The sequence below is a fragment of the Alligator mississippiensis genome, chromosome 4, assembly GCF_030867095.1.
Source record: "Alligator mississippiensis isolate rAllMis1 chromosome 4, rAllMis1, whole genome shotgun sequence".
Classification (NCBI taxonomy): Eukaryota; Metazoa; Chordata; order Crocodylia; family Alligatoridae; genus Alligator; species Alligator mississippiensis.
Genome location: NC_081827.1, coordinates 187,959,677 through 187,987,270, shown reverse-complemented (window position 1 = coordinate 187,987,270; position 27,594 = coordinate 187,959,677). Strand labels below are relative to the sequence as shown.

Genomic DNA, 27,594 nt, shown 5'->3' with positions numbered 1-27,594 from the left:
CTGTGCAGCCATCAGAAGTCTTTTAGACTCTCGTGGCCTGGGGTTAAGCCACCTTTCCTTTATATTCTTGTTTATTGCTGTCAGTATGTTGGAGCACAGAGTGATGACAAATAGATGGTGATTTATGGATTAGTGAAATAGGAAGTGTTCAGCCCTAGATGCATCTTGTGAAACTTCTCCATTCCCAGGACATCTTAGCTTGGAAACTCCATCACTTTGTTAGCAGGAAGTCTGAGAATGTGTAGAACTGAGTAAATGCTATGTGAGTCATGGGGAGAAAAAGGTCAGAGAACAGCCTGGGCTTAAGAATGTGGATCTCAGTGAAAACTGAGTCTGGGACCTGCTTCTGGAGATGTCTGTTATCTTGAAAGCACTTCCTCTACTTTTGCTTGGTTTGTGTTACAAAACCTCACCCTAAGAATGTTATTGTTGAGCCTGGAAGTACCAAAATTGTTTGCCTGCAAAATCTGAACGGGTTGTTTAAAATTAAATTACATTTTTAGAATAGGCCTAGATTCTGTCCTGATTCAGGGCAGGGGGAAAAAATCCTAGTATGGAGAAAATATTTCTTTCCACCTCTGTTTCATTAATAATGGGAGCCATGTACCAAACAGTTTTCTTTTCATCCAGCAACTGTTCCAAAGTCCAATTCAAACATGCTGTCACCTACTTTGTAGTGTACTTTTTCATACATAGTATGCTTTGACAGTAAACTTCAGTAAGTGGCTTTTATTGGGAGGTAGTAGAATACGGTGCAAGTATAGCTCAAAATTATAGGAGAAAACCTCTGTCTTGGTGTCGATTCCTAATTTAAAAAAAAACCCCAAAACATTCCAGGGCCAAAGTTGAGCTGAAATATGCAAAATTTCCAGTTGGTCGGTCTGCCTATGTTGTGTAGGTTTTTTTCATTCTCTTAATGTTGCTGCTTGTATAGAGTATTGTACACCTCTGAGAAAAAAGAATGGGAGAATGTGAAGAGAAACAGGATTTCCAAGCACTATTGGCAGTATAACATGGATTTTTAGTGCTGGAGTAATATATTTCTGGGATGTCCAAGGGGAGCCCTGAAGAACCTGGAGGGATGCTCAAACTGCAGAGTGCTTCAGGCCCACCACCGCAGAGCTTCCTTTTGCACCCTGCCGAAGAAAATAGCAACTTTATACCTTTTTAGATTAACAGAGGCTCTTGCCAGAACCCTTGATCAGTGCCAACCTGCAGCACGCATTTTCCTTACAGCACAGATGTGTGCACTGGCTATGCTCTGCAATAGCTACATGTCTCATAGGTTTGAGCCATGTGACAGTCTGATGCAGTCAAATAGAGTACAGGTTTCACTGAAATAGTCATGCTGCTTCTCAGTGAAAGGGCTGTCTCACTGTCAGTCTTGTTGTCTGTCCCTGGCCATCTTAACCAGAGAGGCTTTTATTTATTTATTTTTTAAATCTGGGGAAATATTTTTACGTCATATCACTCTTCCCCTTTTTTCATAGCCTGGGTTGTTTTTTTTACTTGATCTCTCCAAAAGAGGGAAAGTCTGTTTTAGGCTCTAAGCCTGCAATATTTTTGTAAAGAAGAGGTAATGTTTCAAAAACTGCATGTGCCACTGGGAAATGGGAGAGCAAGGGTGTAAATGGGATCTAATGGATAATCTAAATCATAGCATTTGCTATAATTACTAGGTAATGTATTTGCATTTCACCCTCAGGAAGGAATCAGTATCCTTCTGTTGTCACCCTGCTGTGCCTTTATTGCTGTAACAGCAAGCAAGTTTTAAATATTTACCTTTTCTGTCTTTAACATTCTATCCTATGTGCAGTTAAAGGAATAAAGTATTGTTTTCTGCTAGCATTATTGCTAACAGGCAGAATTTCAGTGTCACAAGTTCTTTTGCTATATATCATGCTCTGTTCCCTCTCTGTCGTCTTTAGCACTGACGTACTTGTAAGATGCAAGATGGGTCTTTTCTCTGCCTTTCTGAGATCTCTTTCTCATCCAATCCTTGCTCCAGCCAGTTATGTTTAAATCAGTCTAAACTTGGCTCGCATGCAGCTCACGTGAATTAGAACATATTTCAAGATAGTAGGAAACATACTTCTTTATTGTTAGAAACAAACCTTATGCACCCAACTAGCTGGCATAAAGCAAACTCAAATTTGTGGAACTGGAGTAGGGAAATGTAAAGATGGGGAATCCATTGGCGTCCTTCCTTCTAGCCTCAAGTGCAGGCAAAATTCCTTTTAAATCCAAAGTGTGGGGTTCTCAGTATGTGTAATCTGTGTGTTCGGAGAGGACTGCAGGTTTCTTTTAAGGAGATGAATGAGATGGTGCAGTGATAACAGTAGATAAATATTTTCATGAAGAGGAAACAGTAGGCATCAAAGCAGAAGCAGTTTCTAGAAATGGAAACCAGGAAACAAGTTAAAAAGAGCATCAATTCTCTCCCTTCCTTCTTCTCTCCCACATTTGAAGAAACAACCAAGAGAAATGGTGGAGACTGCATCAATTTAAGGTCTTCATATTGAGACTGGACAATTTTCTGGAAGGTGTCTTAATATGAAGAAGAAATTAAGCTTGGCATCCAGGTAACTGGGCAAAATTCTCTGCCTTTTTTCATACTGGAGGCTGGATTGGATGATTTAATGGTCCATTCTGGCTTTCCACTGCTTTATTTGTGGAGTTTAAGTTCCCAAGAACCATCCTTGTAGGAATATTTAGTATTTGCACTGAGATACATTAATGTAAGAGCTCCAAGTACCTCTTCTCTATTATCTTCATGCTTGGAGTCACACTTTTTTCTTTTAAGTGGATTTGGATGAAGGCATGAAAAATGCCACTTATGATCCTGGTTACATCTTCCTAGAGGTAGATGAATCAAAACTCTTCTCCTCCTCCTCCTGTCTTGCCATCATGATCCATTCCAGAAAGCTCCTGGAGCCAATTAAGAGCCAAGTAAAAGCACCTAGGTCTACCTAGGAGAACTTTTACAATCGCTGCTCTCTCCTATGCCTGATGAAGGGGCACGTGTGCCTGAAAGCTTGAAAATAAATACAATAATTTGTTTGCAAATATCTAGTTGGTCTAATAAAAGAGATCACCTCTTCCACATGTTTTGATTCCTTTTGCTCTTTCCTGTGAACTTCTACACCACTTGACCGTTGTTGGGGTGCAGCAGTGACATGTTAGTTAAGTTGGTAGCACTTTCCATTAAAAGAATGGCTTAATTTCTGGATCCATCTGCACTGTAGCCATTGTGATTTACAGCTTGTACAGTCATACTTGAGCTAGCCTCAGGCTGGCTAGTTTGGGTTCTGAGAGCAGGGTTCAGGATAGCCACAGCTGCACTGAAGTTAGTATTCACTCAGCTTCTCTAGCAGGTTCTTCTGCCTGTGTGAAGGTCCATGCTGCTGTGACTGTCTTGCTACCATTTCCTGATCTGGCTGGGCTAATGTGGTGTCGAGTGTGTCTACATAAGCTGGAGTCCTGCAGTGGCTACAATTTAAAGGCACCCCCTCTGCTCTTTGCATCCCCCAAAAGTTCCTACCTGTTTCTTGTGTCCTACGTCAGCCTTCACTGTCCCTCCTTATGCCATCTTCCTTCTCTCTGTCCCTTTCTTTGCAAAATCTACTTGTAAGGTACACTTAAGATTTCCTCCCCCCCGGTGTCATCAACACTGATGGACATTGTGACAGAAAAAGGGGCAGTGATGGGCATAGCAAGCACACCTCTGACTATATTTAGATGGGTGGACCCCTTGGTAGGGGGAAGGCTACTGGAACTTTTGAACTAAGGTAGGTCTCTTTGGCATTGGGCCCTGCTCTGCTAGCCTGATTTGCATTTCATAGCACCTTGTTCTGGAAATAGTTCTAGTGAATTCATTGAAACCACTTGAGAGATGTGGGGGTACTAGTCTCAATATATGGAAGTGTACCAGAATATATGCCCTGTAGTTAGTGTATACTGAGAGTGAGAGTATAACTGCATTCCAGAGCATACCATATCTCTGGATTTTCCAAAGGACTTGCACACTGGTATTTCCCGTTTTATAGAAGTTTGGCACTGGGGTGGGGGGCAGCCTTTTTTTAGTGGGCTCTTATTTCAGTTACAAAACAAACAAAAAACCAGCAGAGGAGGCTTTTACTTTTAAGGTTACTAAAGGCAGCTGAATGAAAACAGATGAACTTTCCTTTCAGAACCCTTCCTGCATCTTTTTTTTTCTCCCTTCCTCCAAATAAGACACGTGTTGCTGACACCTTTTCTTTCCTATAGCATCTCAGCTCCATCCACTGTCTTGCTCCTTCTGCCAGCGTGAACAGCCATAGTCACCAACATTGACTAAAAGTTTTTCCAGAAGAATTCAAGTTTAAGCTGTCTTAGTTGCATTACTACCGCTGCTGTTGCTGCCTTTCATTCTAGCTCTTGTGTCCAGTGCAACAAAATACTCCGCAGGCTTCCTCTCACCTGCCAAAGAATATGACTAACAAAACCCACAATGCCATTCTAAGCGTAAGAGGTTTTTTGGGTTTTTTTCTTTCTTTCATACTGTTAGGCTAGTGAGTTTCTGAGAGAGCTTTGTCTATCCTGTGGACATTTGGAGACACTGGTCCATCCATGCGTGCCACTGGAAATGGAATATCTTTGTCAAGTGTCCAGCTACAGCTGGTTGTGTGCACACTATAAAACTTACAAAAGTTTTTGTCAGATGGACCTTATCTGCTCAGTCTGTTCTGGCCTCTGCGTCCTTTGCCCAGTGGTTTATCTAAGGCTGGTTCCTCACTAATGTCTTCTATGACTGTGATTTCATAGAGCGGTAGTTGTGTGATTTCATAGTCATTGTGGAGGATGAAGTCTGGAGTGCAAATTTAACCCTTAGTACCCCATGAATGCTAATTCATATAGGAATATGGATACAGGCCACTCACCCTTCTCAGCTCCCTTTGTTCTTGATGAAATAAAGCAGTAAAATCATAGTGGCGTAAGGATTATAAAAGGTAGCCCAGGTACTTGGGCTGAGAATCTGTAGTCTGTCACTTGTATTTAAATACAGAGAGGGTAAGGGTAGTGTGGTCTAAGGCGCCACTGTCCTGCCTTCTGCCTGACTTATGACTTACATGGCTAACTACTTCTCTTTACTTGCATGCAGTTATAGAAGGAAACGTAGAAGTGAATACGGAAGATGCAGAAATGTGTTGCACGGAACACAGTGAAAGGTGGTGCCGGGGCAAAGGACTGATGTAAAGATGAACTTGACTTGCTGTGGGGTATGCTTGTGTAAATTTGCTGCCAGCTGGTTTAGGGAGCAAAGGACACCTCACACAAGCCCTTACTGTGGGGCACAGGCTGTGCATGCCACTATAAATATTTCTAGGGGAAACCTTAACCAAATCAAGTGATGCTTGGACTCCAACTAGTTAGCTTGGAGAAAAACTGACCTTGTATGGGACCCATTCTGCAGGCTGTAGGCAGAGGAGCTGCAATTGTTTGCATGAATTATATAGCCCTGCCTTGGATTCCTGCTGGGAGTTTAGTGTTACTCTTTTGCTTGCAGACTAGAAACAGTCTTGTGCCTGTTCCCGTAAATCAGTGTTTCTCAGTCTCATTAGACTTGAGGCCCCCCGCTTTGGAAAATGCCAGTTTTTAGTTTTCACTTTTTTGACTGCATAAAAGTAGTAGAGCAATTCTTCTGTTACAAAGAACTCAGAAATACTGTAGCAGCTCAGAATGTTTCTATGAATTCCTATTTGAAATCCCTGGGTTCATCCTGTGAATCATGTTGGTACACCCAACAGTGCTAACAGGGCATGGCACCCTTGAAAGGAACTCAAGGCACCCTGGGTGCTGCTTGAGAATTGTTGCCATAAGTGAAGGGCAGAAATCCAGAAACTGCAATAGGAACACAATCTAGCCTTTAATTGCTATGTTCTAGATTCAGTACATGGGGTAATAAAAGATAATGTAACCACTTCAGTAACAAGAAAAAATTAAATTGTGGTACAGTCCCTACTCTCTCAGGTAGAGGAACACTAAGAATTACGTGGTGGGGAGGGACACAGGAAAGTGGTGTCTTGCCAAAGAGGCCTTCTCATCACATTTGGGTCTAGTTTCAGACTGGCTGACTAGAAGAACTGCAGCTTTTCTGCAGTGAATTGAAGCCTTGCATTTTAAATTGCATTTTATTGAATCTTTGGATTTTTCCCTTTGCCTTGAAGTTGTAGTAGCTGCCGGTTTTTTAATAGGATTAAATCTATGAACAGGAATTAGTCTCTCTGCTCACACAGAGACACCGATGATCTCTTCTGTTTGAAAAGGCTATTAGTTCTGAAAATCCTCAAGCAAGTAGGCTGTTACAGGGAAGAAGTGACTTTACTAATGCAGGGGCCCTGGTGTCATCAGTATTTAGTCAGTACTATCTGACTTTGGCAATATCTGTCCTCTCTGGACTGTCCTGAGGACAATTCCACTTTCTCTCCTATTTGCTTTCCTTCCCATCCTTACCTGGTACTAGGTCAGCAACCATCCTTCTGGTGGATGAAGTAGGATCTGTTTCCCTTTCATCACTCCACTGTCATCTCCTGAACAGTAGGCGGACAAGCTAGAGTCCTTTTTCCTTTTCCCTATCAGTTAGTGAGCATGCTGACTTTGCTTCACTGAGGGAGACGGAGGTTCACAGATCTCATACAAGTGGCATGTGTATCTACTGCTGTGCTGCTCAGCTGTCCTGAACTGAATCTTGTTAACTGCCTGTCACTTTGCCGTTTGATGGGGAGCCCATCTCCCTATGTCCTAGCAAGAATTTTTTCCATAGTCAAACCCTGGTCTCTTGCTACTAAGATGTGTGCGTATAATGTATCACAACTCTCATGGATGCAATGTGATAGCCCCCTTGCTCCCCAAAGGAGAAGGTGGCTGATTATAAATACTGCTGTCCAACAGCATAAAATGCTTTTGGCTAGACTTCCTTTAAGGGGTTGTCATAGGTTTAGAAAATGACACTTTTCTCCCTGTACCTATAGCAGGTTCAAGATATTCAATCCATCACGGTAAAGGAAAAAATAGTAAAGATAAACTGTGAAAAAATCTATAATATATCATATAGTGTGTATATTTTGGCAGATGTACCACAGGTTGACCACCCCTGCTCTAGGTGTATGTTGGGTGTTTACAGAGCCGACAGAGAGTCTTTTTAGTAAGTGAGAAAGCACAGAGTTAAGAGCAACACTGACTATAACAAGCAAGTACCATGAATAGTATGTATTCAGACAAGGCAGGAAGAAGAAAGCAGAACAGTGGATTGGGTAAGGGAAGGGGCTTAAGGTGGCACTCAGGGAGGATGCAGCCCTAATTTGTGCCTGCCCAAAAGGTTGGCTGCAACTGAGCTAGAGCATCCACTAGGCATAGAACCAGCACGCCGGCTCCAAAAAAGCTGCATCAGACTTCCATTGTGCCCAGTAGTAAGTTATAGCCATCAAACTTACTACAGCATCTGATTTATTTACAAGTTGTTTGTAATGGCAGCAGGTAGCAAAAAGTAGAATCCCAACATTTTCCCTCTAGACTGCAAAGGAACACTTGGTCTGTGAGTTGTCTTATTCTTAGCAAGTTTTTGAAATCAGGTCTCCCTCTGAGGTATAAACCAGCATTTCTCAACCCCTGGGTCACGACCCAAAAGTGGGTCAAAAGAATATTTCAAAGGGTCACAAGCTGTGGCAGGGCAGAGGGGCAGTAGGAAGGTGCCTGCCCCTTCTAGCGGGGAAAGGGGGGGGAGCTGTGTGGCTGGGTTGGTGACACTGGGGCCACTACCTATGCTCATGGGGGTGGGTTGGCTGAGAGACTTGGCTTGGGGGTGTGGGAGGGGCCATGACCAGGCTGGCGTGATAGTCCCAGCCCAATTAAGAAGGGGGAAGGATGCCATAGGCCCCTCCTCCTCTTCCCTCCAGCCCATGCTGGTGCTGGACTCAATCCACTGCCACCCACATGAGCTGGAGCCACCGCAGTCCTGCCCGAGCGGGACTGGGGCAGCTGGGGTCCCTCCAGCACGGCTGGGGTTGGGGGAGGGGGTTGCAGGTCGGGAGTAAGGGACAGCAGCATGGCCAAAGGGGCAGGAGACTGCAGGTCAGGCACCAGCAGGGCCAGGGGGATGTGGGTTGGGACAGGCCATGGATCTTTACAAATGGGTCCCAGTAGGAAAAAAAGGTTGAGAACCACTGTACTAAACCGTTGGTGCTAAACAGGCTTCCTAGATAGAGCTTTGCTTCTTAGGCAGGTAGGTGCCCTCACCTGACCTCTTCTGTGTGTCAGCATGATTAGGGAGGGTTGTGCTGGCAGAACAGATGGCTTATCAGGAGGTTGGATGAATGTATTCAGCATGTAAGAACTTACAGGAACTGGGTGATATTCAGGGAACTTGGAGGGGTGCTAGAAATGTGTCTGAATAATTCTGTCTTGCTGACATCTAGACAGTGAAAAGCTGAAATGTCTGTAAAAAAAACCAAACAAACCAAAAACCAAAAAAAAAAACCAAAAAACCCTACAACAAAAAACCAACCCCCCCCCCCCCAAAAAAAACAAAAACAAAACAAAAACAAAAAAACCCAGAGGTGGCACTTGGAGCTCACAGGGCTTGATCTCAGTGAAGGTGCCACAGCTATTGGCACCTTGCATGCCTGTGCAGCCTGGAGAGCTGAATGGACTACCACAAAGGCATAGAAGAAAATCTACAAATACAGATCATTCATTTCTGATAAATAGAAATTGTTTGTCTTCACCCACTCCACATTTTCTAAACATTTCAGGGAGTGTTTGAGGAAATTCAGTCTTTGTAGTGAGATGAAGGGGCATGTGTGTAGGGAAGGGATTATGCATGTTTTTAATAGTTTTGATTGAAACTTGCTCTTGTCTTTCTTGAGGCCCACTCTTCTCAGTCAAATTTGATTAGCTCCTAGCAGAGGGGCTAAGGAGCTACATAGCACCAGGAGTCCTTGGGCACGTCCACACAAGATGCCACGGCACAACAGCAACAAGCTACTGCACCATAGCATCACCAGGCATGAACTGTGATGGCGACAGTAGTGTGCAGTAGTAAACAGCTACTGTGCAGTAGCTTCTGAAAAATCCCATGTGGGGATGGTACTGCATCGTAATGTCGGGTACTGCACAATCATTGCAAGTACTAAACGACCGCGCAGTAACAACTGTGCAGTCTGCTGCTCATGTAGACACAGCCCTTGACTCCTATTGCTATATTGCAGGCAGCAACAAGGTGCTGCGGAGACTCAGGTCATAGCTGCTGTGAGTAAGGGCTCCTAGCCCTTGAACCTGGCTGCAGCTCAGTTGAATTATTGCTGAGCTTCTGCAGCTACTGATATCAAGTGACCTTTTTAAATCTGTTTTGTTTTTTCCCCCTTTCTTCCTTCCCACATCTTTTGCACTTGCACAAACTGAACTATAAATGCAACCTTTCCTTTAAAAGCAGAGCAGACTTGAGGGGGAGTGAGGCAAAAATAATAAAGTGGTTATTTCTTATAAAAAGACAGAGGCAGTGGGGAGATTTTTTGCAGTGGTCTGGATTCCATCTGAATTTGTTTCTACCCATTAGACTTCTCTCTTTTTTTCTTGTAACACTCCATTTCATGCTCCCTGTTTATGCTGGCAAGAACAGTTCTGCATGGATGATAACAAGTTAAGGCTACTGTCAGTATGCATATGGTCTAGGGCGGTTAGGACTGTGTCAGATGTGCCCAGTGAGTAGATGAAGTGATTAAGGAGTCCTTGGCTTTTGCTTCTCCATGTTCCCTTCTGCTCCATGAAGATGCAGCAGTGAGCAACATGACCATTTCACTTTAGGATGCAGCCTGTGTAGAGCATGGTGCAGCTATATTCAGATTTTGTTCCACTACGTTTTGGTTATCCCTGTGTGTGTGTCTATTAGAAAAAATTATCAGTTAAATTCTAAGTTTTGTTCTTCTTGGGTTAAGTACGGGGTCTGTCTATCCTCATGTCATGTGAAATCATCTCTGAAAAACGGAGGCATATATGTAGCTGCCGAAATTTAGATTTAAATTCCTAACTACAGACACCTGGAAGAAAGAAGTTTATTGGGTGGCGTGAAAGTGCAGCTGTGTTGTGCCACCCTGCAGGCAAGGACATGAGCAAGGCCTGGTGCCTAAGAGCATGAAGATATGTGCAGAGACTTGAGCCCTGGCATGTTGTGCAATGCAGAGGGTGGTCTGGGAGCATGGACACCAGATGACTGCGTAATATAGCATTACTGTATATAGTGCTGGAAGTTGAAAGATTCATTTCTTATCTGTAAGCAAGCATAAATTGAGACTATCTTGGTGAGCTGCCACATTAAAAAGTGGTTAATCACTATCTAATCACCATCTGAGAATTACTGGGGTTCCATCCCGCTTGCTGCCATTAGACTTTTTTGGATCTTCCTTACTTGCCCTTCAGTCATGCTCCATCCTCCCCAGCTCTAGCTCTACTTTGTATCTATAATGGATGGAATTTGGTGGGAGTCTTGAAAACCAGTGTTAGTTTCTGCCCTCTTCCCCCCCCGCCCCCCCCCCCCATGTCAGGGTGGCTTAAATATTGGTGTATTCATGTCACCACTGGAAAGTGCAATGTGCTTTTTTGAAGGCTTGTTAGTCATTAGTCACGTGTGTTCATACAACATTGCATCTTCCTGTTCTCCTTAAACAGAACTCGGTGTGGTCCCTCCCTTCCCCCAGCAGGTAACAGCATGCAGTCACAACCACCTTGTTTCACTTCTGTAGTCACCTTTAAACAAACATGTGACATGGTACCTGAAACACCCTGCCACGAGCCGTCAGGAAGGGCTAAAGGAGGGAAACTTACCTCACTGAGCCGGAGGAGCCATGGCAAACCCTGACATGATCCGGACGAATGGAGAAGCCGGCTGGGGCCACGACAGATCAAAGGCTGCCATGGCAGACCCAGTCGCTGGAATCCAAACATGAAGAAAAAAGATCGGTGCGGGAAAGAACAAAGCGAAAGGAAGAAGAACCACGCCGGTGAGCAAAAAAGGAACAGCTGGGCCAGGCAGGCAGCCAGTGGGGAACTGCTACAGGGAACCCAGCTGAAAAGGCGGAGATTTAAAAGATGTGGAGGGAGCATCCCAAGGGAGGAGGAAGAAGAAAGAAAGCAGAGGAGAGAAGAGTGATCCAGCAAGTGAAGGCGAACGAGCGAAGAGGAAGGTCACCTTACTCTCCCAAGAGGGGAAGACAAAGGGAGGACCCCAGTCACAAGAGGGCGACGAGGGGAGCACCAGAGAAAGAGGTAGCTGTCTTGGGACCCGTGCAGGGAAGAACAGGGCAAGCAGCCAATTAGGCAAGGACCTTAGTCGAGATCCTTCAAGTAAAGATGGTAACAAACCTTAGAGGCAATCAACAGCGCCCTACAAAGAACCACAGATGTTCCGTGTCCATAACCAATCTCTATTGCCTCCCAGTAGTGTCTAGGCACATCTCCCCTAACATCGAAAGTGTGCAGGCGATCTATTACAACGAGACACTGCTGTTCCAGCTAGGAAGTGGCGCGACTCAGGGCGGCGCAGTAAGCACCCATGCAAAGCAGGACCCCACTGGCTGTTTCTTCTTTTGTCTTTGGCCAAAGAGAGGCTGTAAGAACATGTGTGGAAATTGTTTGTAAAAATGTTTCAAGCATTTCTGTGAGGCATGTGAAATGGCTGGGGTCTGAGCTAGAGTCTCAGCTGTGGCCAGCTAGGTAGATCAAGTTCTGAAAAAATTAGATCACCTTCCAGGTCTCCATGCGCTGATCTCATGTTCAAGACCTCCTGGCCATTGCAGTGCTCTGAGTGGTATCTGAGCTGTCCTGGGGTTTGCTTACTGGCTGCATTTACATGGTGGCTGTAATCGCAGATGAGCTCTCAGCCACAACTCAAGCTGCATTATGCTTTATGCCAAGTTTTTCACAATTGCGTTTGCCTCTCTACAAATACAGGGATTTGTGGTTTGTCACTCCTGACATCTTGCTGTCTTTTGAAACAGCAGCCATCTGGGTTCTGATCTCCTTGAACACAGCAAACACTCCAAGTTTGGTGGTTCATCCTAGTGGTTGGTAAGGTGTTTGGTCTCCTCATTCTTCAGTTTGTTACTGCCTCCATCGACACAGCAGCATCTTGCACATGGGCTTTTGAGAGATCGAACTGCTAGATGTGAAGCTGTACAGAAATGTTTTCTTAGTCCACACACCAAACGGATCCTCAGAGCATCAGACAGCTGGATTCCAACTTCACGCTGCAGGCAGACCTCCTTCAGCTTTGCCACATCAGCAGTTTGGGCCTTTGCAAACTGCTGAAAATGTTCCTCTTTGAAGACATTTTTGGAAATAAATGCTACAGATCTCTGTATAACTGTTGTTGCTTTGGTGCTGTGAGTGCATGTAATACTCCAGATGCTGTAGTTTTTCACAAAGCTCCACTGTGTTTGTTTCCTGTGAGCCTTAAAAGCTGTGCATGAGCAGGTGCCTTTCCCAACATGTTCCACAGTTGTTCCACAGATGGGTAAAGCCCCAAGTCGGCCTGTCTCAGCGTGCAACTTTTGTTTAAAAAGTGATTGACAAAAAATAAATGTTCAGCTCCTGCTAACCTCTGCCATGTACATCAACTTCTGTGGTCCACCCCTCAAAATTGCTCAGCCCAATATCTCATATACAGCTGGGATAGCAAGATGCACATTTCAGCAACTGAACTTGATTCTCCTAGCAGGGTCAGCACTTACTGGCAGGGCAGGCAAATGTTCCCAGTTTACAGCAGGATGGTACTGTTTTATCTGGTGTTCAGTGGAGCAATTTTTTGTTTAGTGTTGACTGCCAACCTACAGCATTCTCGGTTCTTGCAGGACGTACCCTAAGGTATAGATGTCCCCCACACTCAGCCAATGGCAAGGCCTAGCAGGTTGCAGACTTCCTGCCTGCCTCTTCCATACTATCAGAGCTGCTTTTTTAGCCCTTGGTGAGAAGCAGCCATGAGAGATGATGCCTTGCACTTCATACAAAGAGATTACCCAACTCTTTGTGGCAGTCCTCATAGACCTGGAGTAGGAGAAAGGGTGAGGAAGAAAGGGAACTCCCTGCTTCTCCCCTCACTCCCTTTTGCAGCCTTGGAGGAGAGGCAGCATGGGGAGATCACAGGCCTTTCTTTCCCAAAATAACTGGAAAAACTCCTAGGTTCCCACTAGCAGCAAAGAGGAGGAAGACTAGAGACCTGGTTTTCTTTGGAGATCAGAAGAGCAGCAGAATCCTTTTCTGAGGAGGGGCCCCTGTCTGGGGAAATCCCAACATTTGAGGCATGTGACAAGAAATGAAGATATCTTTGAATGCTCCATAGTTTGCTGTAAAAGGCATCCTTGTGCCCTGGTCATTCTTCTCTGCTTACATTTGGGGCAGGGTAAAGCCCAACAGCTGAGTACTCGTCTTTTCTCAGCAAAAGTGTCAGAGTATGCAGGATGTTGCTTGATGCAGTACGTGAGATTTCCAGGGTTGGACCGGGTAGGGACAATGGCTGCCACTTGTTTAGCAGGCAGAGGAGAAGCTTGCTTAGTGTAGAAGTTTTGCTTGTTTTGGGGGTTGTGGTGGAGTCCCAGGTCAGTTTTGTTCTTGCTGTCCCTGTTTGCTGTTGGCATGCTCAGGTTTGTGCTCTGAGTTGAGGGCAATTGTTTCCCGTCTCCTAAGATGGCTTAAAGAGACAGCTGCTATTCCACATAGTAGCAGGCATAAGCAGGTAAAGGGGAACTGCAGTAACCCCAGGCCTAATGTGGCCTGAGTGAGCCAATTGCGAGAAGGAGTACATGTTTATATCTGTGTATGTGACCCCTTGCGGCTGTAGTATGTGAGTTGGGTGTGTGTCCTTAAACTTGGTCCGTAAGAAGTGCTGATACTTGCAGAATATATTCCCCTCTTCAGCCTTTCATCTCCTTGAGCCTGAGTGAGTTTGGTTGTGCCTATCTTTACACAAAGTTGGCTGGAGCAGGCCGTGGTATGTGTGGAGGTAGTCAATCAGGCAAATCATAGCAGCACGTGGTGGAATTGCATTACTAGTGACAGCGTTCTGCTTTCTACACAGCACTGAAGTAAGAAGTGATAGTGAGTAGCAGTGCTCATAGGCTGCACACATGCATGTTCATGTCTGTACTCTAATGGGGACAAGCTAAAGCTGTTTAAAGAAAATAAACACATGGCAAGCCCCCAAGAGGTAGCAAGTAATAAATAGCTGCTGCTCATCCCTTCAGGAATTGCTGCAAGGCTCTCAGCCAGACTAATTCAACATTTGGCCAGTTTTGTCTACCATAAGCTTTTATAGTGCTTGTATCACTTTACATATGAGTGGAGGATGCCCCACGGCCCTCTTGTCCTGGTTACCCCATTTTGTTTCCCATCACACTTGGAGGGAGAGTGGAGACATCTGGAACCTCGTGTCCGAGTCCACCGGTGACATCGTGCGCTTCCGGCTCCCTTCCTGGAGTCTTGCCGCCTACCTGGTGACTCAAAATCCCTCTTTTTTTTTCTTTCAGCAGGATGTGCTGATACTAAACTCTGATTCAACCCTACAGTTTTTTTAATCTCCATCTTCTTTGGGAATTGTTCAAAGACTGAGGAAATATATGATTTTTTTTTCCACTCTCTCGGACGGGATCTTGCATAACTTGCAGCCCTCTCTAGGTGTTAGTAACAGAACAGCTCATATACAAATCCTCATGTAAATAAGATTAAGGATGATAAAAATCAACAAAGAAGAGTAACTGAAAGCAAAGAGGTTCTCTTTCTTCCTTCTCTCTCCTATACATTCAGGCTGAATGCTACAGGATCTCAGATGTCTTGTAGAAATTGGTCTATAAAATGCCAAGAATTCAAATGCTGAATTTTCCAGGTCTGGGTCTCTTGCCAGCAGACTGTAAGATCTGCCCTGTCACTACAGCAACCCTGGCTTCTTGAGGTCTGCCTTTGGTGAAACTGCCTGTGACCCTTGTGCTGTTCTTGTCTGTGCTGTAAAACAGTGATGTGAATGAAACGTGCTGCCCACGTGCCCGTTTTTGTGATTCTTTTGGACATATTCTTACTCTGCAGGATGTAAACTTCCATTTGAAAAATAGCATCTCTCTGACCATTTTGGAAAGATAACCTTGGACTGTGCTGCAAGCGTGAACCAGTTGTTATGCTATCTTTGAGTCAGGAAACCTCTGGAGACAAATCTGAGAATTGGGACTTAGTCCCTCACTAGTCTAATGGGGATTTCTTGCTTGAGGTTACTGATAACTCTTTAAATATTAGTATTAGCTATTTAAATGTTGATCCTTCCAGCACAGGAAGGGTTCAGGACAGCATGACCTGCATGCATGTGAGAGACAGAAACTAGGATTAAGAGTTGCTGCAAGTAGGGAAAGGTAAAGGAAGGAGAAGAGCCAGAGATCAGTAAAGGGTCAGAAATAGCATTACGAGTCTTTCTTGTTCCCTGCTGGTCCCCCCTGGTAAGTTTATAGACAGCCTCCAGATCCCCTCTCAGCTTTCTCTTGTGGAGACTGAACAGGTTCAGGTCCCAAGCCTCTTCTCATAGGGCCTGCCCTGCTGCCCCCTGATCATGTGGGTGGCCCTCCTCTGGACCCTCTCGATGCTGTCCACATCCCTCCTGAAGCGCGGCGCCCAGAACTAGACTCAGTACTCCAACTGTGGTCTGACCAGTGTTGCATAGAAGGGGAGGATCACCTCCCTGGACCTGCTTGTGATGCATCTGTTGATGCATGACAAGGCGTGGTTAGGCTTACTGACCGTGTCCTCACATTGGCGGCCCATGTTCATCTGGGAATCAGTAATGACTCCAAGATCCTTTTCTGCCTCTGTGCTGACAAGAAGGGAGTTCCCCAGCCTGTAGGTATGCTGCTGGTTCTTTCTCCCTAGGTGCAATACCCTGCTCTTGTCAGTACTGAATCCCATCCTATTCTCATCCTGTAACCTGTCCAGATCTAGCTGTAGCCTATCCCTCCCTTCTAGCGTGCCCATCTCTCCCCACATCTTATTGTCATCCGCGAATTTGAACAAGGTGCTTTTCACGCCCCTGTCCAAGTCGCTGATAAAGATGTTGAACAGCACGGGCCCGAGGACCAAACCCTGGGGGACTCCACTGCCCCATCCCTCCAGGTCGAAAATGACCCATCCACCACCACTCTCTGGGTGCAGCCTTCCAGCCAGTTTGCGACCCATCTGACTGTGTAGGCATCAATGCCATAGTCATCTAGTTTTTTAAAAAGAATGGGGTGAGAGACAGTGTCAAAGGCCTTCGTAAAGTCCAGAAAGACTACGTCCACCACGACACCTGCGTCCAAGGATTTTGTGACCTGATCATAAAAGGCAACCAGGTTGGTTTGACAGGACCTTTCCCTAATGAACCCATGTTGGTTGCTCTTGAGCATAATCTCCCCTGCTGGTCCCTCTCAGATGTGCTCCTGGATAATTTTCTCAAAGAGCTCCCCCAGGACCAAGGTAAGAGTAATGGGCCTCTTTTCTCCCTTTTTTGAAAATGGGGAACACATTGGCCTTTTTCCAGTCCTCTGGCACCTGGCCAGAGCACCGTGAGCGCTCAAAGCCATGCCGGGGCCCTGCAATGACCCCTGCCAATTCCCTCAGCACCCTGGGATGAAGAGCATCCGGACCTGCTGATTTGAACACATCCAGCCCCACCAGAAGTTTCCTAACTAGGTCCTCCCTGACCCTAGACCTGGCGGTGCCTCTCCTGATTCCGTCCTGAATCCCAGTGGAGGAGATGTCCCTGTCCCTGCTTATATCGAGTCTGAATTGGCTTTCTAGAAGTTTGTGGCCATTAGACCTACCTATCCCTTGGGGAGCCCTGGTGAACACCTGTTCTCCAAGATCCTGATGCACCCCCTTATATACTTATAGGCAGCCACCAAGTCCCCCTGAGCCTTCTCTTCTTCAGGCTGAAGAGTCCCATGTCCCTCAGCCTCTCCTCGTAAGGCTTGCTCTCTTGGCCTTTGATCATACAGGTGGCTCTCCTCTGGACTTTCTTGAGCTTATCCACATCTCTCCTGAAGTGGGGGGCCCAAAACTGGATGCAATACTCCAGGCGAGGCCTCACTAAGGCCGAGTCAGGTGGGAAGGTGATGTCCCTAGTTTTGCTTGAGATGCATTGGTGGATGCATGCCAGAGTTTGGTTTGCTCTGCCAGCCATGGCATCGCACTGGGAGCTCATGTTCATCTTGTGATCAGTTAGGACCCCCAAGTCCCTTTTGGTTGTGGTGTTAGCAATTGTAGCACCGCCAAGCCTATTAGTATGATGCTGGGGTTTTTTCTCCCAAGGTGGAGCACCATGCATTTCTCTACATTGAATGCCATCAGGTCTATGCCTGCCCACTTTACAAGCGTGTCTAGGTTGGCCTGTATCCCCAGCCTGTCCTCCAGCATGACCACCTTCCCCCATATTTTAGTGTTATCTGCGAACTTTGCCATTCTGCATCTGATGCCCAAATCCAGGTGTGTTTAATGAAGATATTGAAGAGTACTGGCCTGAGTACTGAGCCCTGGGGGACTCCACTGGTCACCTTGCACCACTTTGATTTGTTCCCATCAACTAGTACTGTTTGGGTCCGACCCCAAAGCCAGTTCCCCAGCCATCAGACCATGAGATGGTCGAGGCCACAGTTCCCCAACTTGATCATGAGGACATCATGGGAGACCAAATCAAAGGCCTTCTTGAAGTCCAGATAAAGGACATCAACCTCGTCTCCCTTGGTCTGCTTCTGTATCTAAGTATGAATACATCAAATGATCACACTTGCCTCCTGAGAGCAGCATGGTCTACATGGTAGAAATTAGAGATGCCAGATGTGAGATTCTAGTTAGTCACTCAATCACTAGTGGTTAGTCCCACCCATCCTAGGGACTCGAGCACCCCTTGGTTCTGTGTAGGTGGCATACCATTCTTGCTGTCACTGCTGAGGTGGTTTCTTTTGAGGGCGGAGGGGTGAAACAGACTTCCTGTTCCAGATGTAGCTGTTTAAAAATGGCCAAGCAGATTACTGTAAACTGCTTTGCCCTAGAAGATGGGTGGCTGCTTTTCTTAGCTATCTCCTCAGAGTGGCAATATTTTAAATAAGTTGATAGAAGAGGGATTGTTAGTGGTAAAGAGAAGATCACCATTTATTAGTATGTCTGTGGTGCAGCTCTCATTGGGACATGAAGGAGGTAGGAGGCAGTATAACAGTCACTGTCAGGCCCCTTTCCCTAACAATTCAGCATACTTTCAGTTTCAGAAGTACTAAACAATTTTTGAAGGGTTTTTTTTTGTCTGTTTGTTTGTTTGGGTTTTTTGTAATAAAAATCCTTTGTTCAGCCTCTTTTTAACACTTCTGAAGTGAACATGCTTGCCTACAAAATTTGTAGGGTAAATATATTGGGTTTTCTTTCCTTTTGTATGACTGGGGTCGAACATATCTGTTATTATTTAACTTCATTTTATATGGTACTCTGGTGTGCCAAGATCCTGTGCTTGTTTAGCAGGAGCCCCACTGATGTTACACTGATGGCTGCTCCCCTTGTGCAGCCAAACTTCTTGTGCATTTTGGGGGTGCAGGGATGGGAAGAGAAGGAAGATGTAAGGCAAGGCCCCAACCATGTGAATTTAAGGAGTGTATTGCTGTACATAGAGGTGTGGTGGCAGGGTAGTAAAGGCACCTTGCTGCGGCACTACAAGTGTGAGTTTGGAAAAGCAGCTCACACCATGTTCAGCCACCAGCACTCCTTTGAATGCCACAACGTGGGAATAACATTTTAAGATGATGCTTCTGCACAAAATGATTTTATTAATTTCTCAAAAAGGGGCACTGCACTGCTTTCATACTTTGGAAGACCCCGTCCCATCAGATTGCAGTGTTGTGAATTTTCACAATTTTATTGTGAGCGTTACACTCTTGGGCTGTTTCTTCAAGTGCCAGTATCTGTAGTAATACCGCTACATGAACCCTATTTAAAAAAAAAATAGTAAAAACAGGTTCTTGCGACTAATATTTTTTACAAGACAAATACAATTACTTGGGAGTGGGGAAGGAAGGAAAAACTCTCTTTATTTGTCATTAAAACAGGGTCCTGAGAATTGCTGAGAGTCTAGGCAAATAGTTTGCAGGAGGGAGAAGCCTTTTGTGTGTTTGTATTTAGGGGTTTGTACTGTATAGATCAAAAGATCACAACTCTCACTCACTAGAAGAGTAATTGTCAAGTTTACACAAAGTAAATTGCACATAACTAATGTAAGTGGGCGTCCACCAACCTTTTTGATTGGAACCAAGTTTTCTAAAGCTAATTTCACTAAATTGTATCTAGAATGGGGGGAAAAAAATAAAACCCCTCTAGATTTTAATCCAATTAAAAATATGTATGCAATGGAGCTAATCTCATGATCTCTGAGGTATGTGCAAGCCAAATAAATAGAAGCTATTGGGACAGCACAGGGAGTGATTATTAAGCAGGACAGGGGATTTAAAATGTTCTCCAGTGACTTTATTTTTTCCAGTTGCTTTTTGTGTGTTTGAAAAGCATCAACCCATTTGGAGGCTTGTCTTTCAGAGAAAGAAAAGTGAGACCTGTTGTGCTGTGTGCTAGTTCAGGAGTTCAGTATGCCGTGTATTTAGTACATAGCACAGCATTTTGTGGGGAGGGGGAACCTTGGCAGATACCCAGAAACCTGAGGCATAACCTGGGTACTAGAGAACATGTGGGAGAAGTTTGTTTTTAATATGAAGACAAATCCCATGGCCACGGGGGGCCATGCTGGGCCATTGGGGCTCTGGTAACAGTAGTTCCTGTGCGCCTCTGTTCCCGTGCTACAGAGTAGGGCAGTGTTGCTCACTCCACGGGCTGCTTGTGGTGCTAGGGCTGCTCCTAACATCTGCTGAGGCTGGGCTGAGTTGCTAAATCTGCTTATGTGAATACCTTTAGCGGGGAAAGATGCCTGAAAGCTCCCACTACTTTAAGGTATGAACGTACTTTTCCTTTGGTTCCAGTTTTCATCTCTTTAATTCTCCGTTGTGCTGTCTTGGGCTGAAGTTTCTAGGCTTGGCTGGAAGCGGGTGGGTTTTTTCTAGTAATCTTCCTGATTTAGGTGAAGGTGGAGGCTGACCTGTTTTTGTTTCTAAGGGAAGAATTGGGAACAGAAGTGGAAGATTCCTCAGAAATGAGGATGGAAGAAGACACAGGAATAATTCATCTGGTGTACGTTGGAGGCAGGGAGGGGAGAAGAGTAAAGCAAGAGATTGAGGAGAGATAGGACCTTCCATGGGGATGCGGGAAAAAGATGAGGAAGAGCTCCAGAGCAGTTTGGACTCTGGGGAGACTAGGTAGATTGTGATGTTGGTGAGGGAAATCTCTTCCCCACTTTCTATTACCAGAAAAGAGAACAGCCAGAAGAGTATGGCTTTCTTCCTTACTGACCTTTCTGTACAAGACCATTGCTGAATGAGATGTGCTTCATAGGTGGGAATGAGTAGGAAGGAAGTTCATAGGGCCTTATCAGAGCCACTATGTCTTTGCAAATCTTCTGAACCCCTAGGTGTTATCCAAACCCAACTTGGATTTCGGTGATACATAGTCATGCACCTGCAGCTCTAGAGGGTTGTGTGGCTGAGGTGGAGAACTGTCCTGAATGCTTGCTATGCCCTTGGCTGGTTGAGGACCTTGGTGGTGAGCCTGGTGGGAACAGAGGTGAATAGAGCCCTGGTTTACTTCTGGAGCCTGACTGGCTTACTGGGGGAGGGGAGAGAGTGGCATGAAATCTTTGTTAAGTGCTTGAATTTGCTTCTGAGCTGGCTTATCTGCCAAGATTTTGGCAAATGTGATGAAGATGTATGGGCTTTGTGCTACTCCCCATCTGTCCTGCTTTTACCCAGGAGGTTGCAATACCCACTTTCTATGACGGAGGTAAGCTTTGGAGAGATGGGAGTGCGTTAGTGCTCACAGAAAAAGGGTGGGGACATCTTCCTCTTCTTTTTCATCTTCTTTTACAGCAGTTGGGTGGGGCTGGAACTGAGGCAAAGGAGTTGCTTGAGTGAAGAAATGTGCAGAGAAATGTTCTTTCACCCCCCAAAAATTGCTGTAACATTTGGAACAAGAAAACCCTGATGTATAATAGCCAGCCTTCTTCACTGTTTGTATACATAAATGATTCTCCTGGGCTCCAGCATGCATGAATTTAGCATATAGTAATCGAAGATGCTGTGGTTAATTGATGGTTACAGAAAGAATAAGTTATTTCATGATGTAATTATGGGTAGCATTCAGTTAAGGACTCTACCATAACTGGGAGAGTCCCCCAAAATGTTTGCTTTTAAAACTCTTTTTTTTTTTTTTTACACCCTCCCCCCAGCCTTCCCCACCCCAGATCGAAAGGTTGGAGAGGATGCGAATGACAACCGTTTGTTCATGAAAATATTGCTTGGTGTTTACGTGTTAAATATTATGGGGAGAGATTCAGCCTAGACCCTGATTTTCAGGGTTTACACAGAGGAGCGAAGTGAAACCTTCTCATGTAGCCTTAACATTGGCAATTCTGGACTTAAGTACTCAGTTGCAGAGCTCTGGCATTCCTTTAACATAGCCTTATGGATGGGATATGTTTGTAAATGGCTCAGAGATGGACATGTTCTGTGCTCAGAGAAGCACAGTCTAAACAGAAACAGTGTAAATCTGGCAATCGGCACGTGTATGACTAGCAGGATGCCGTTAGGGCCGAGCCTGCAGCTGGCTCAGCCAAAAACTAAACGGTTTTACCTGTACAGTATTCCAGTAACATCACTGGGTCCCTGTGGACTCCATGGGCCACCTGCCTTGATTCCATTGCCGGCTGTGTCCTTAGAGTATAAATTCCCACTAATCATCAGGAAGTGCAGTGTGTAGAATGTGATGGAACAGACTCTGCTGCTGTGACCTGACCTGGTGTATTAGCACTGGAGGGTTGGGAAGGGGGGGTGTTCTATCTAAATCAGGCATTTTAAATTTTCAGGATCCTTGAATACTTTAAAGACTTTGATCTTTGCCCATAGGATCATTTGAGAGAAAATAATCCCCAAAGTAATTCTGTTTTGGGACTTGCTGTAGGGATTTCTGTCTTGCTTGCCTGACTGAAGGCTGTACCATTGCCAAAAAGGCAGCTTTTGTGTTTCCTTAAATATTCTGTTGCTGTTTTTAGGAGGAGGGGGGCGTAAATAACTGAATTATTGTTATTGCTAGAAGCGGCCAGCTGGTTAACATGTTTTTTCATTAACAGATCATTCCAGGCACTGTTTTCCCAGTGAAGTAATGAACATGTTTTCAGTGGGGGAAGGCTGAGGGGAGAGGGGCAGGGAATAAAAAACACAGAGAAATAGAAACACTCGCTCAGTGTTAGCCAGAAATTGAGTGAGTGTCGTCAAGTCTGGGCAGTTGTTCAGATCATTAGGGTCTGTTTTATGATTCACATTCCATCCTCTTCTGGTGATTCACTCTTGCTTCCCTGGTGCTGAAATCGCAGGAATTTGGGGGGAAAAAAGCACTGTCTAGAAGTTTAAGGTAGTGGTTCTCAACCTTTTTATACTAAAGGTACCTTCCACTCTACTCGGGGCACCCCTCAGGAAATGACAGCTCTTATTTTTTTCTGTAGTCAAAAAAGTTAAAACTAAGAGGGCAGTTTTTCTGTTGCAAAGAACTCAAAGCCCACAACAGGTCAGTGTTTTTGAAACTGTGGATTCCTATTTGAAATCTTTGGGTTTTTCATGTTTGCATACCTAACAGTGCTAATAACCCTGTGTGGTACTCAGTGGTGCCCTAGAAAGGCTCTTGCAGCACCCTGGTTGAGAATCACTGGATTAAGATTTCAATTTGGGTTCTGCATACATGGTGGGCACGTGCTGGACTGTGGTTCTAGGAGCAGAAGTGTCTCCATCTGGGAAGTGTGTATTCTTGAATGCCTGTTTTCATTCTAGAGACCAAGATGTTGATAGTAACTTCTTCAGTCACTACAGATACTACCTTACAATGCTGAATATGGGGAGTATATGTTAGAGTTCCCAGGGAAGGATTTACTTCCGCTCTCTCTTGTTACTATGGTAAATAAATCTCCTAGTAGAACCACAAGAAAATAAAATTTGAATACAAGAACCTGTTTTGTTTCAAGCCAGAATTAAGTTGTCAAATTAGTTTAATATTTTGGGTTTTGTCTACCCTTTCCTGTAAAAGCCTGGCTTTGCCTAAGTCTAGCTCCTGTTAAAAGGTCTTATGCCTTTTTCTTCTCAGGTAAGCAACAACAAAAAAAGAGAATGTTATATTGAATTATACCCCTGTATTATAACGCTACAGGGCGATTTAAACAACATTAGACAAAACATTGTCTTCAATTGGCCAAAAACTTATGCAATTCAATAGTTTCCAGAACCTTATTGAATTGCCATATCCTATTGGTTGCATATTTCTTTAGACGAGGGGGTAGAGCTTTTATTTTCCCATGTCTTTTCCATGTTTGTTAATTCGATTTTGTCCCTGAATGGGAGAAGCAAGCAATTAGTCATAACTTGAGTTCTTCCTCTGTCAATATTGCTTGGTCCATATTTCATTCAGAGACACGCCAACAGAATTGGATTTTTCTTAGGAAGACTATTATGATCACATTTTTCTTCTGTTTTTCCAGAAGATAAAATATTAGCCATGGTAATATAAAGTGCTTGAGAGGTCTTTGTTTTATAAAGCACTCGATTTCAGCAATTACCCAGTGGCCTCTGACAGCCAGCTGAAACCTAAATTTGGCACTCTGTCTAGCTCTTAACCGTGCAGTTTATTATTAATAGTAGAGTTACAGTAATGTCCAATTTTCATAATTAAGAGGAGGACCCCATTAGGCCAGAGATTAAGTAAGGAGGCCACCCCTTTCCCAAACAGCTTACAATCTCCACAGAGGAGAGACAGACATGGTAGTAGGGGAGACAAGCAAGGTAGGAAGAAGGGGAGAGAGGGCTGGCAAATTGACTTGCCCAACATGCAGTAGGTCAGTGAAAGAACAGGAAGCAGAAGTCTGATCTTATGCCTTCCAGCCTAGTATGTCTTTTCATATATGGATCCTCTCTAGAGTGTGTACTTGCTCCATTTTTCATGCCCTGATGTTTCAAGTGAACTATTGCATTTGTGAGGAGTGGGTAAATTCTTGTTCACAATGCAGGTCTGCACCTGGGGCAGCTGCAACACATGGGGCAGTGCTGGCTCCTGCGATGCCATTTAGTGGCAGTACATTCAGCTTATATGCAACCCCCGCTTAATGCTGTTTCGCTTAGCACTATTTCCTATAATGCTCATTTTAAATTGATACCTGATTTCACTTAGCACTCAGCAAGTTTTGCTATAACACTTGTGGTCGCCATCTTGGGTCATTAAAAACAATTGTGGTCACCATCTTGGGACATCAGATACTTTTGGTTTCACTTAATGCTTGTTTTTTCAGGAACCAATTAAGAGCTCGGGGGGGGGGGGGGGGTACGTGGGTTGCCTGTATAAGTTTCTAGTGCTGATTATGAGAGTAACTGGTTGAGTGGAGCTGAGGGGAGAAGGGTGGTGGAAAAGCCAGAAGTGGAAGTACTGCTCACAGTTCTTTTATGTTCTGTTTTTCAGATGTAGAGGAAAAAACACTTTTGTCAAAGAAAGAAAAAATGAAGTTGAGAAAAGAGAGATGGCTGCAGAGTAAGTACCCCCTTGATAAGAGGATGGTTTTCTCATGTGCTCTTCCACACAGCCCCTAGAAGCACTCTTCTGCTCTCTGTGCTGGACCAAGTACATTCCAAGTCTGTGGAGTGTAGTGACCCTTCAGGGATTTAAGTGAGATCTTGTGAGGTAGTATGAACCCATTTCAGGAGCCAGAGCCAGAGGAAAGGAGAGTGTACTCACAGGAATAAAGAGAATAGACTTGGGTAGGGGTTATATGGCTTTGGAAACACCCATTCTGCTGACTTTGGTTTTGGGGCCTGAAAGTGGAGTTTATTAGCAGGTGAGCTGGGAAGTCGGCACCAGGGAATCTGGTTACAGTACTCCAGATGTGGCCTCATCAGTGCCGAAGAGGGGAATAATCACTTCCCTCAGTCTGCTGGCAACTCTTCTACTGATCCAGCCCAGTATGTCGTTAGCTTTCTTGGCAACAAGGGTACACTGCTGGCTTGTATTCAGCCTATTGTCCACTGTAACCCCCAGATCCTTCTCTGCAGAGCTGCTGCTTAGCCAGTCGGTCCTCAGCCTGTACCAGTGCATGGAATTGTTCTGTCCCAAGTGAAAGACTTTGCACTTCTCTTTATTGAGCCTCATGAGATTTCTTTTGGTTTAATGCATCAATTTTTTGAGGTCTCTCTGAATCCTGGCCCTAACCTTCAGTGTATACCTACTACTCCCCCTAGCTTGGTGCCATCTGCATACTAGCTGAGGGTGCACTCCATCCCATCTTCCAGGTTGTTGATGAAAGTATTGAACAAAACCAGCCCCAGAACTGACCCCTGTGGCACTCCACTTGATACCAGCTAGACATTGAGCCATTGATTACTGCCCTCTAAGTCCAATGATCCAGCCAGTTTGCTGTCCACCTTACAGTCCATTTATCCAACCCATACTTCCGTAGCTTGATTGCAAGAAAGTTTTGGGAGATTGTATGAAAACACTTGCTGAATTCAAGGTATATCATGTCCCCTGCCCTCCCTGCATCCATGGAACCAGTCTTATCATAGAAGACAATTAGGTTGGTCAGGTGCGACTAGCCCTTGGTGAATCCATGCTGACTGTTACTAATCACCTTCTCCCTAAGCGCTTAGAACTGGATTCCTTGCGGAAACCCATGTGCACCCATGCCTTTATACCCATGCACCTGGCAATGAGAATGTGCAATAGCAGATGGAAGCAGGAGATTCCATTGCAATGTGCAACTCCAGCTGTGGACAGCCTTGACAGCTGGTTCCCTCTGATATCAGCAGGTCAGGACAGCTCACTCTCAAGCATTGAAGCTTTGTCAGTCTTTCCACTATTGAACTTTTCCCCCCTCATTAGAAAAGTTTCATCTATTTGCACTTGTGCTTCCCACCTACTGTCTATAAATTTCAGTTCAGCAGGTCACAATTTTCCTGGGTCCTGCTGTACCCTTATCTTGACAAAGTAAGCACTAGAATAGCCCTGGCTCCTTTTGTTGCGTGACATCTACCATGTTTTGCTGTGGGTATGGAAAAGCCGGAAAGTAAACACCACCCAGTAACACCACCTAGCTCTGGCAATGTATCATGTGTGCCAGCAACTTCAGTGCCTTAGTATTGGGTTATAACACAGGGATAGTCCCAGGAGTCCCAGCATCTGGCCTGTCAGTTGCAATTTGCTTGTGCAACTCAACATCTCCATAGCACCTGCACCTCTTATAGGTGTTTAGGAATCATCTAGGTTGTGTTAGACTGGGTCCATTTTAGTTCGGTCTCCTGTCTCTGACCGTGGCCAACACCAGACTTCAGTGGAGGGTGCAAGAACCCTTAATGGTAAGGAGTTGATCCGTATGCCTTCATGTTAAAGACCGGCTTAAACCCTGGAGCATATGATTTTTAAATCCCTTCCAACATTTGTAAGAATTTCTTAGGAACCTGGATATTTTATATGTAACACTAATATCCAGTCTGTCTGTCAGTCTCCTTAAGCTCTTGCTCTCAACGGTGTCTCGCAGCAGTGAGTTCCACAATCTCAGTATATATTATGTGAAAAGGGAAAGCCCAGCGCCTCTTACTTCTCCTAGAAACATGGTGTGCTCCTCCAGACTAGTGTGGCAAGCACTACCTAGAGGTTTGGTAGCATAAAATTAAGCATTCAGAGTGATAACATGCTAGGACTAAGTGTGTGTGGTGGTGGTGTTTTGTTTCCAAGCAGAGCCTTTGCACATACATGTTACAAGAAGTCTTGCCCAAGATGATGTGGCAGCCTAGGGCTGAGCTAAAAATACATGTTTCTTGTTCACTATCGGATAAATGTTTTGCTTGCTTGCTTGCTTTAACTTGGACTTTCCAGAAAACTATAATTGGGGGGCAGCATGTGGAAGTAGAAAATTTCAGCCCCAAAAGTGAATGTTTGAGAGGGTTTATAAGCAATAGAAAAAGACTCTTGAATGGAAACATTTAGGCAGCCTTAAAATGTCTAAATCCCCAGACCTTCCTACTGCTTCACCAAGCTTTTAAAGGGACATTACTGGACTGTAAATCAATTTCCTTGAAAATTGACTACCTATTAATCTTACCAGAACCCCCTCAGATCACTGGAACTGGAAAGTCAGCAAAAGTTAGCACCTGGACTATGGTCATGTAACAAGAGAAAAGCTGACTAACTGAAAAGACTTTACAAAACAGCCGAAAAGCAGAAAAAATCCTCCATTAAAAGTAGTATGAAATTAAAAAAAAATCAACTAATCAATTTTCTGCTAACAGTGCTTTTTTTTAGCACTGTTAAGATAACACTAAGTTTAATGAGGTACTTCATCTACCAGTGATGCAAAATGTTTCATTGTTGCAAAACTCATAAAAATCTTAA

At 44.7% G+C, this 27,594-nt stretch overlaps 1 protein-coding gene across 1 annotated transcript in view; it reads left to right on the top strand.

Annotated features, from left to right (window-relative positions):
* Positions 1-27,594, top strand: part of SLX9 (SLX9 ribosome biogenesis factor) — a 120,449-nt gene that overhangs the window by 76,433 nt on the left and 16,422 nt on the right. The window contains exon 3 of the mRNA XM_006265985.4: positions 24,673-24,741. Within this exon, the coding sequence (XP_006266047.2) occupies positions 24,673-24,741 (69 nt within the window). The remainder of the gene's footprint in view (positions 1-24,672; positions 24,742-27,594) is intronic.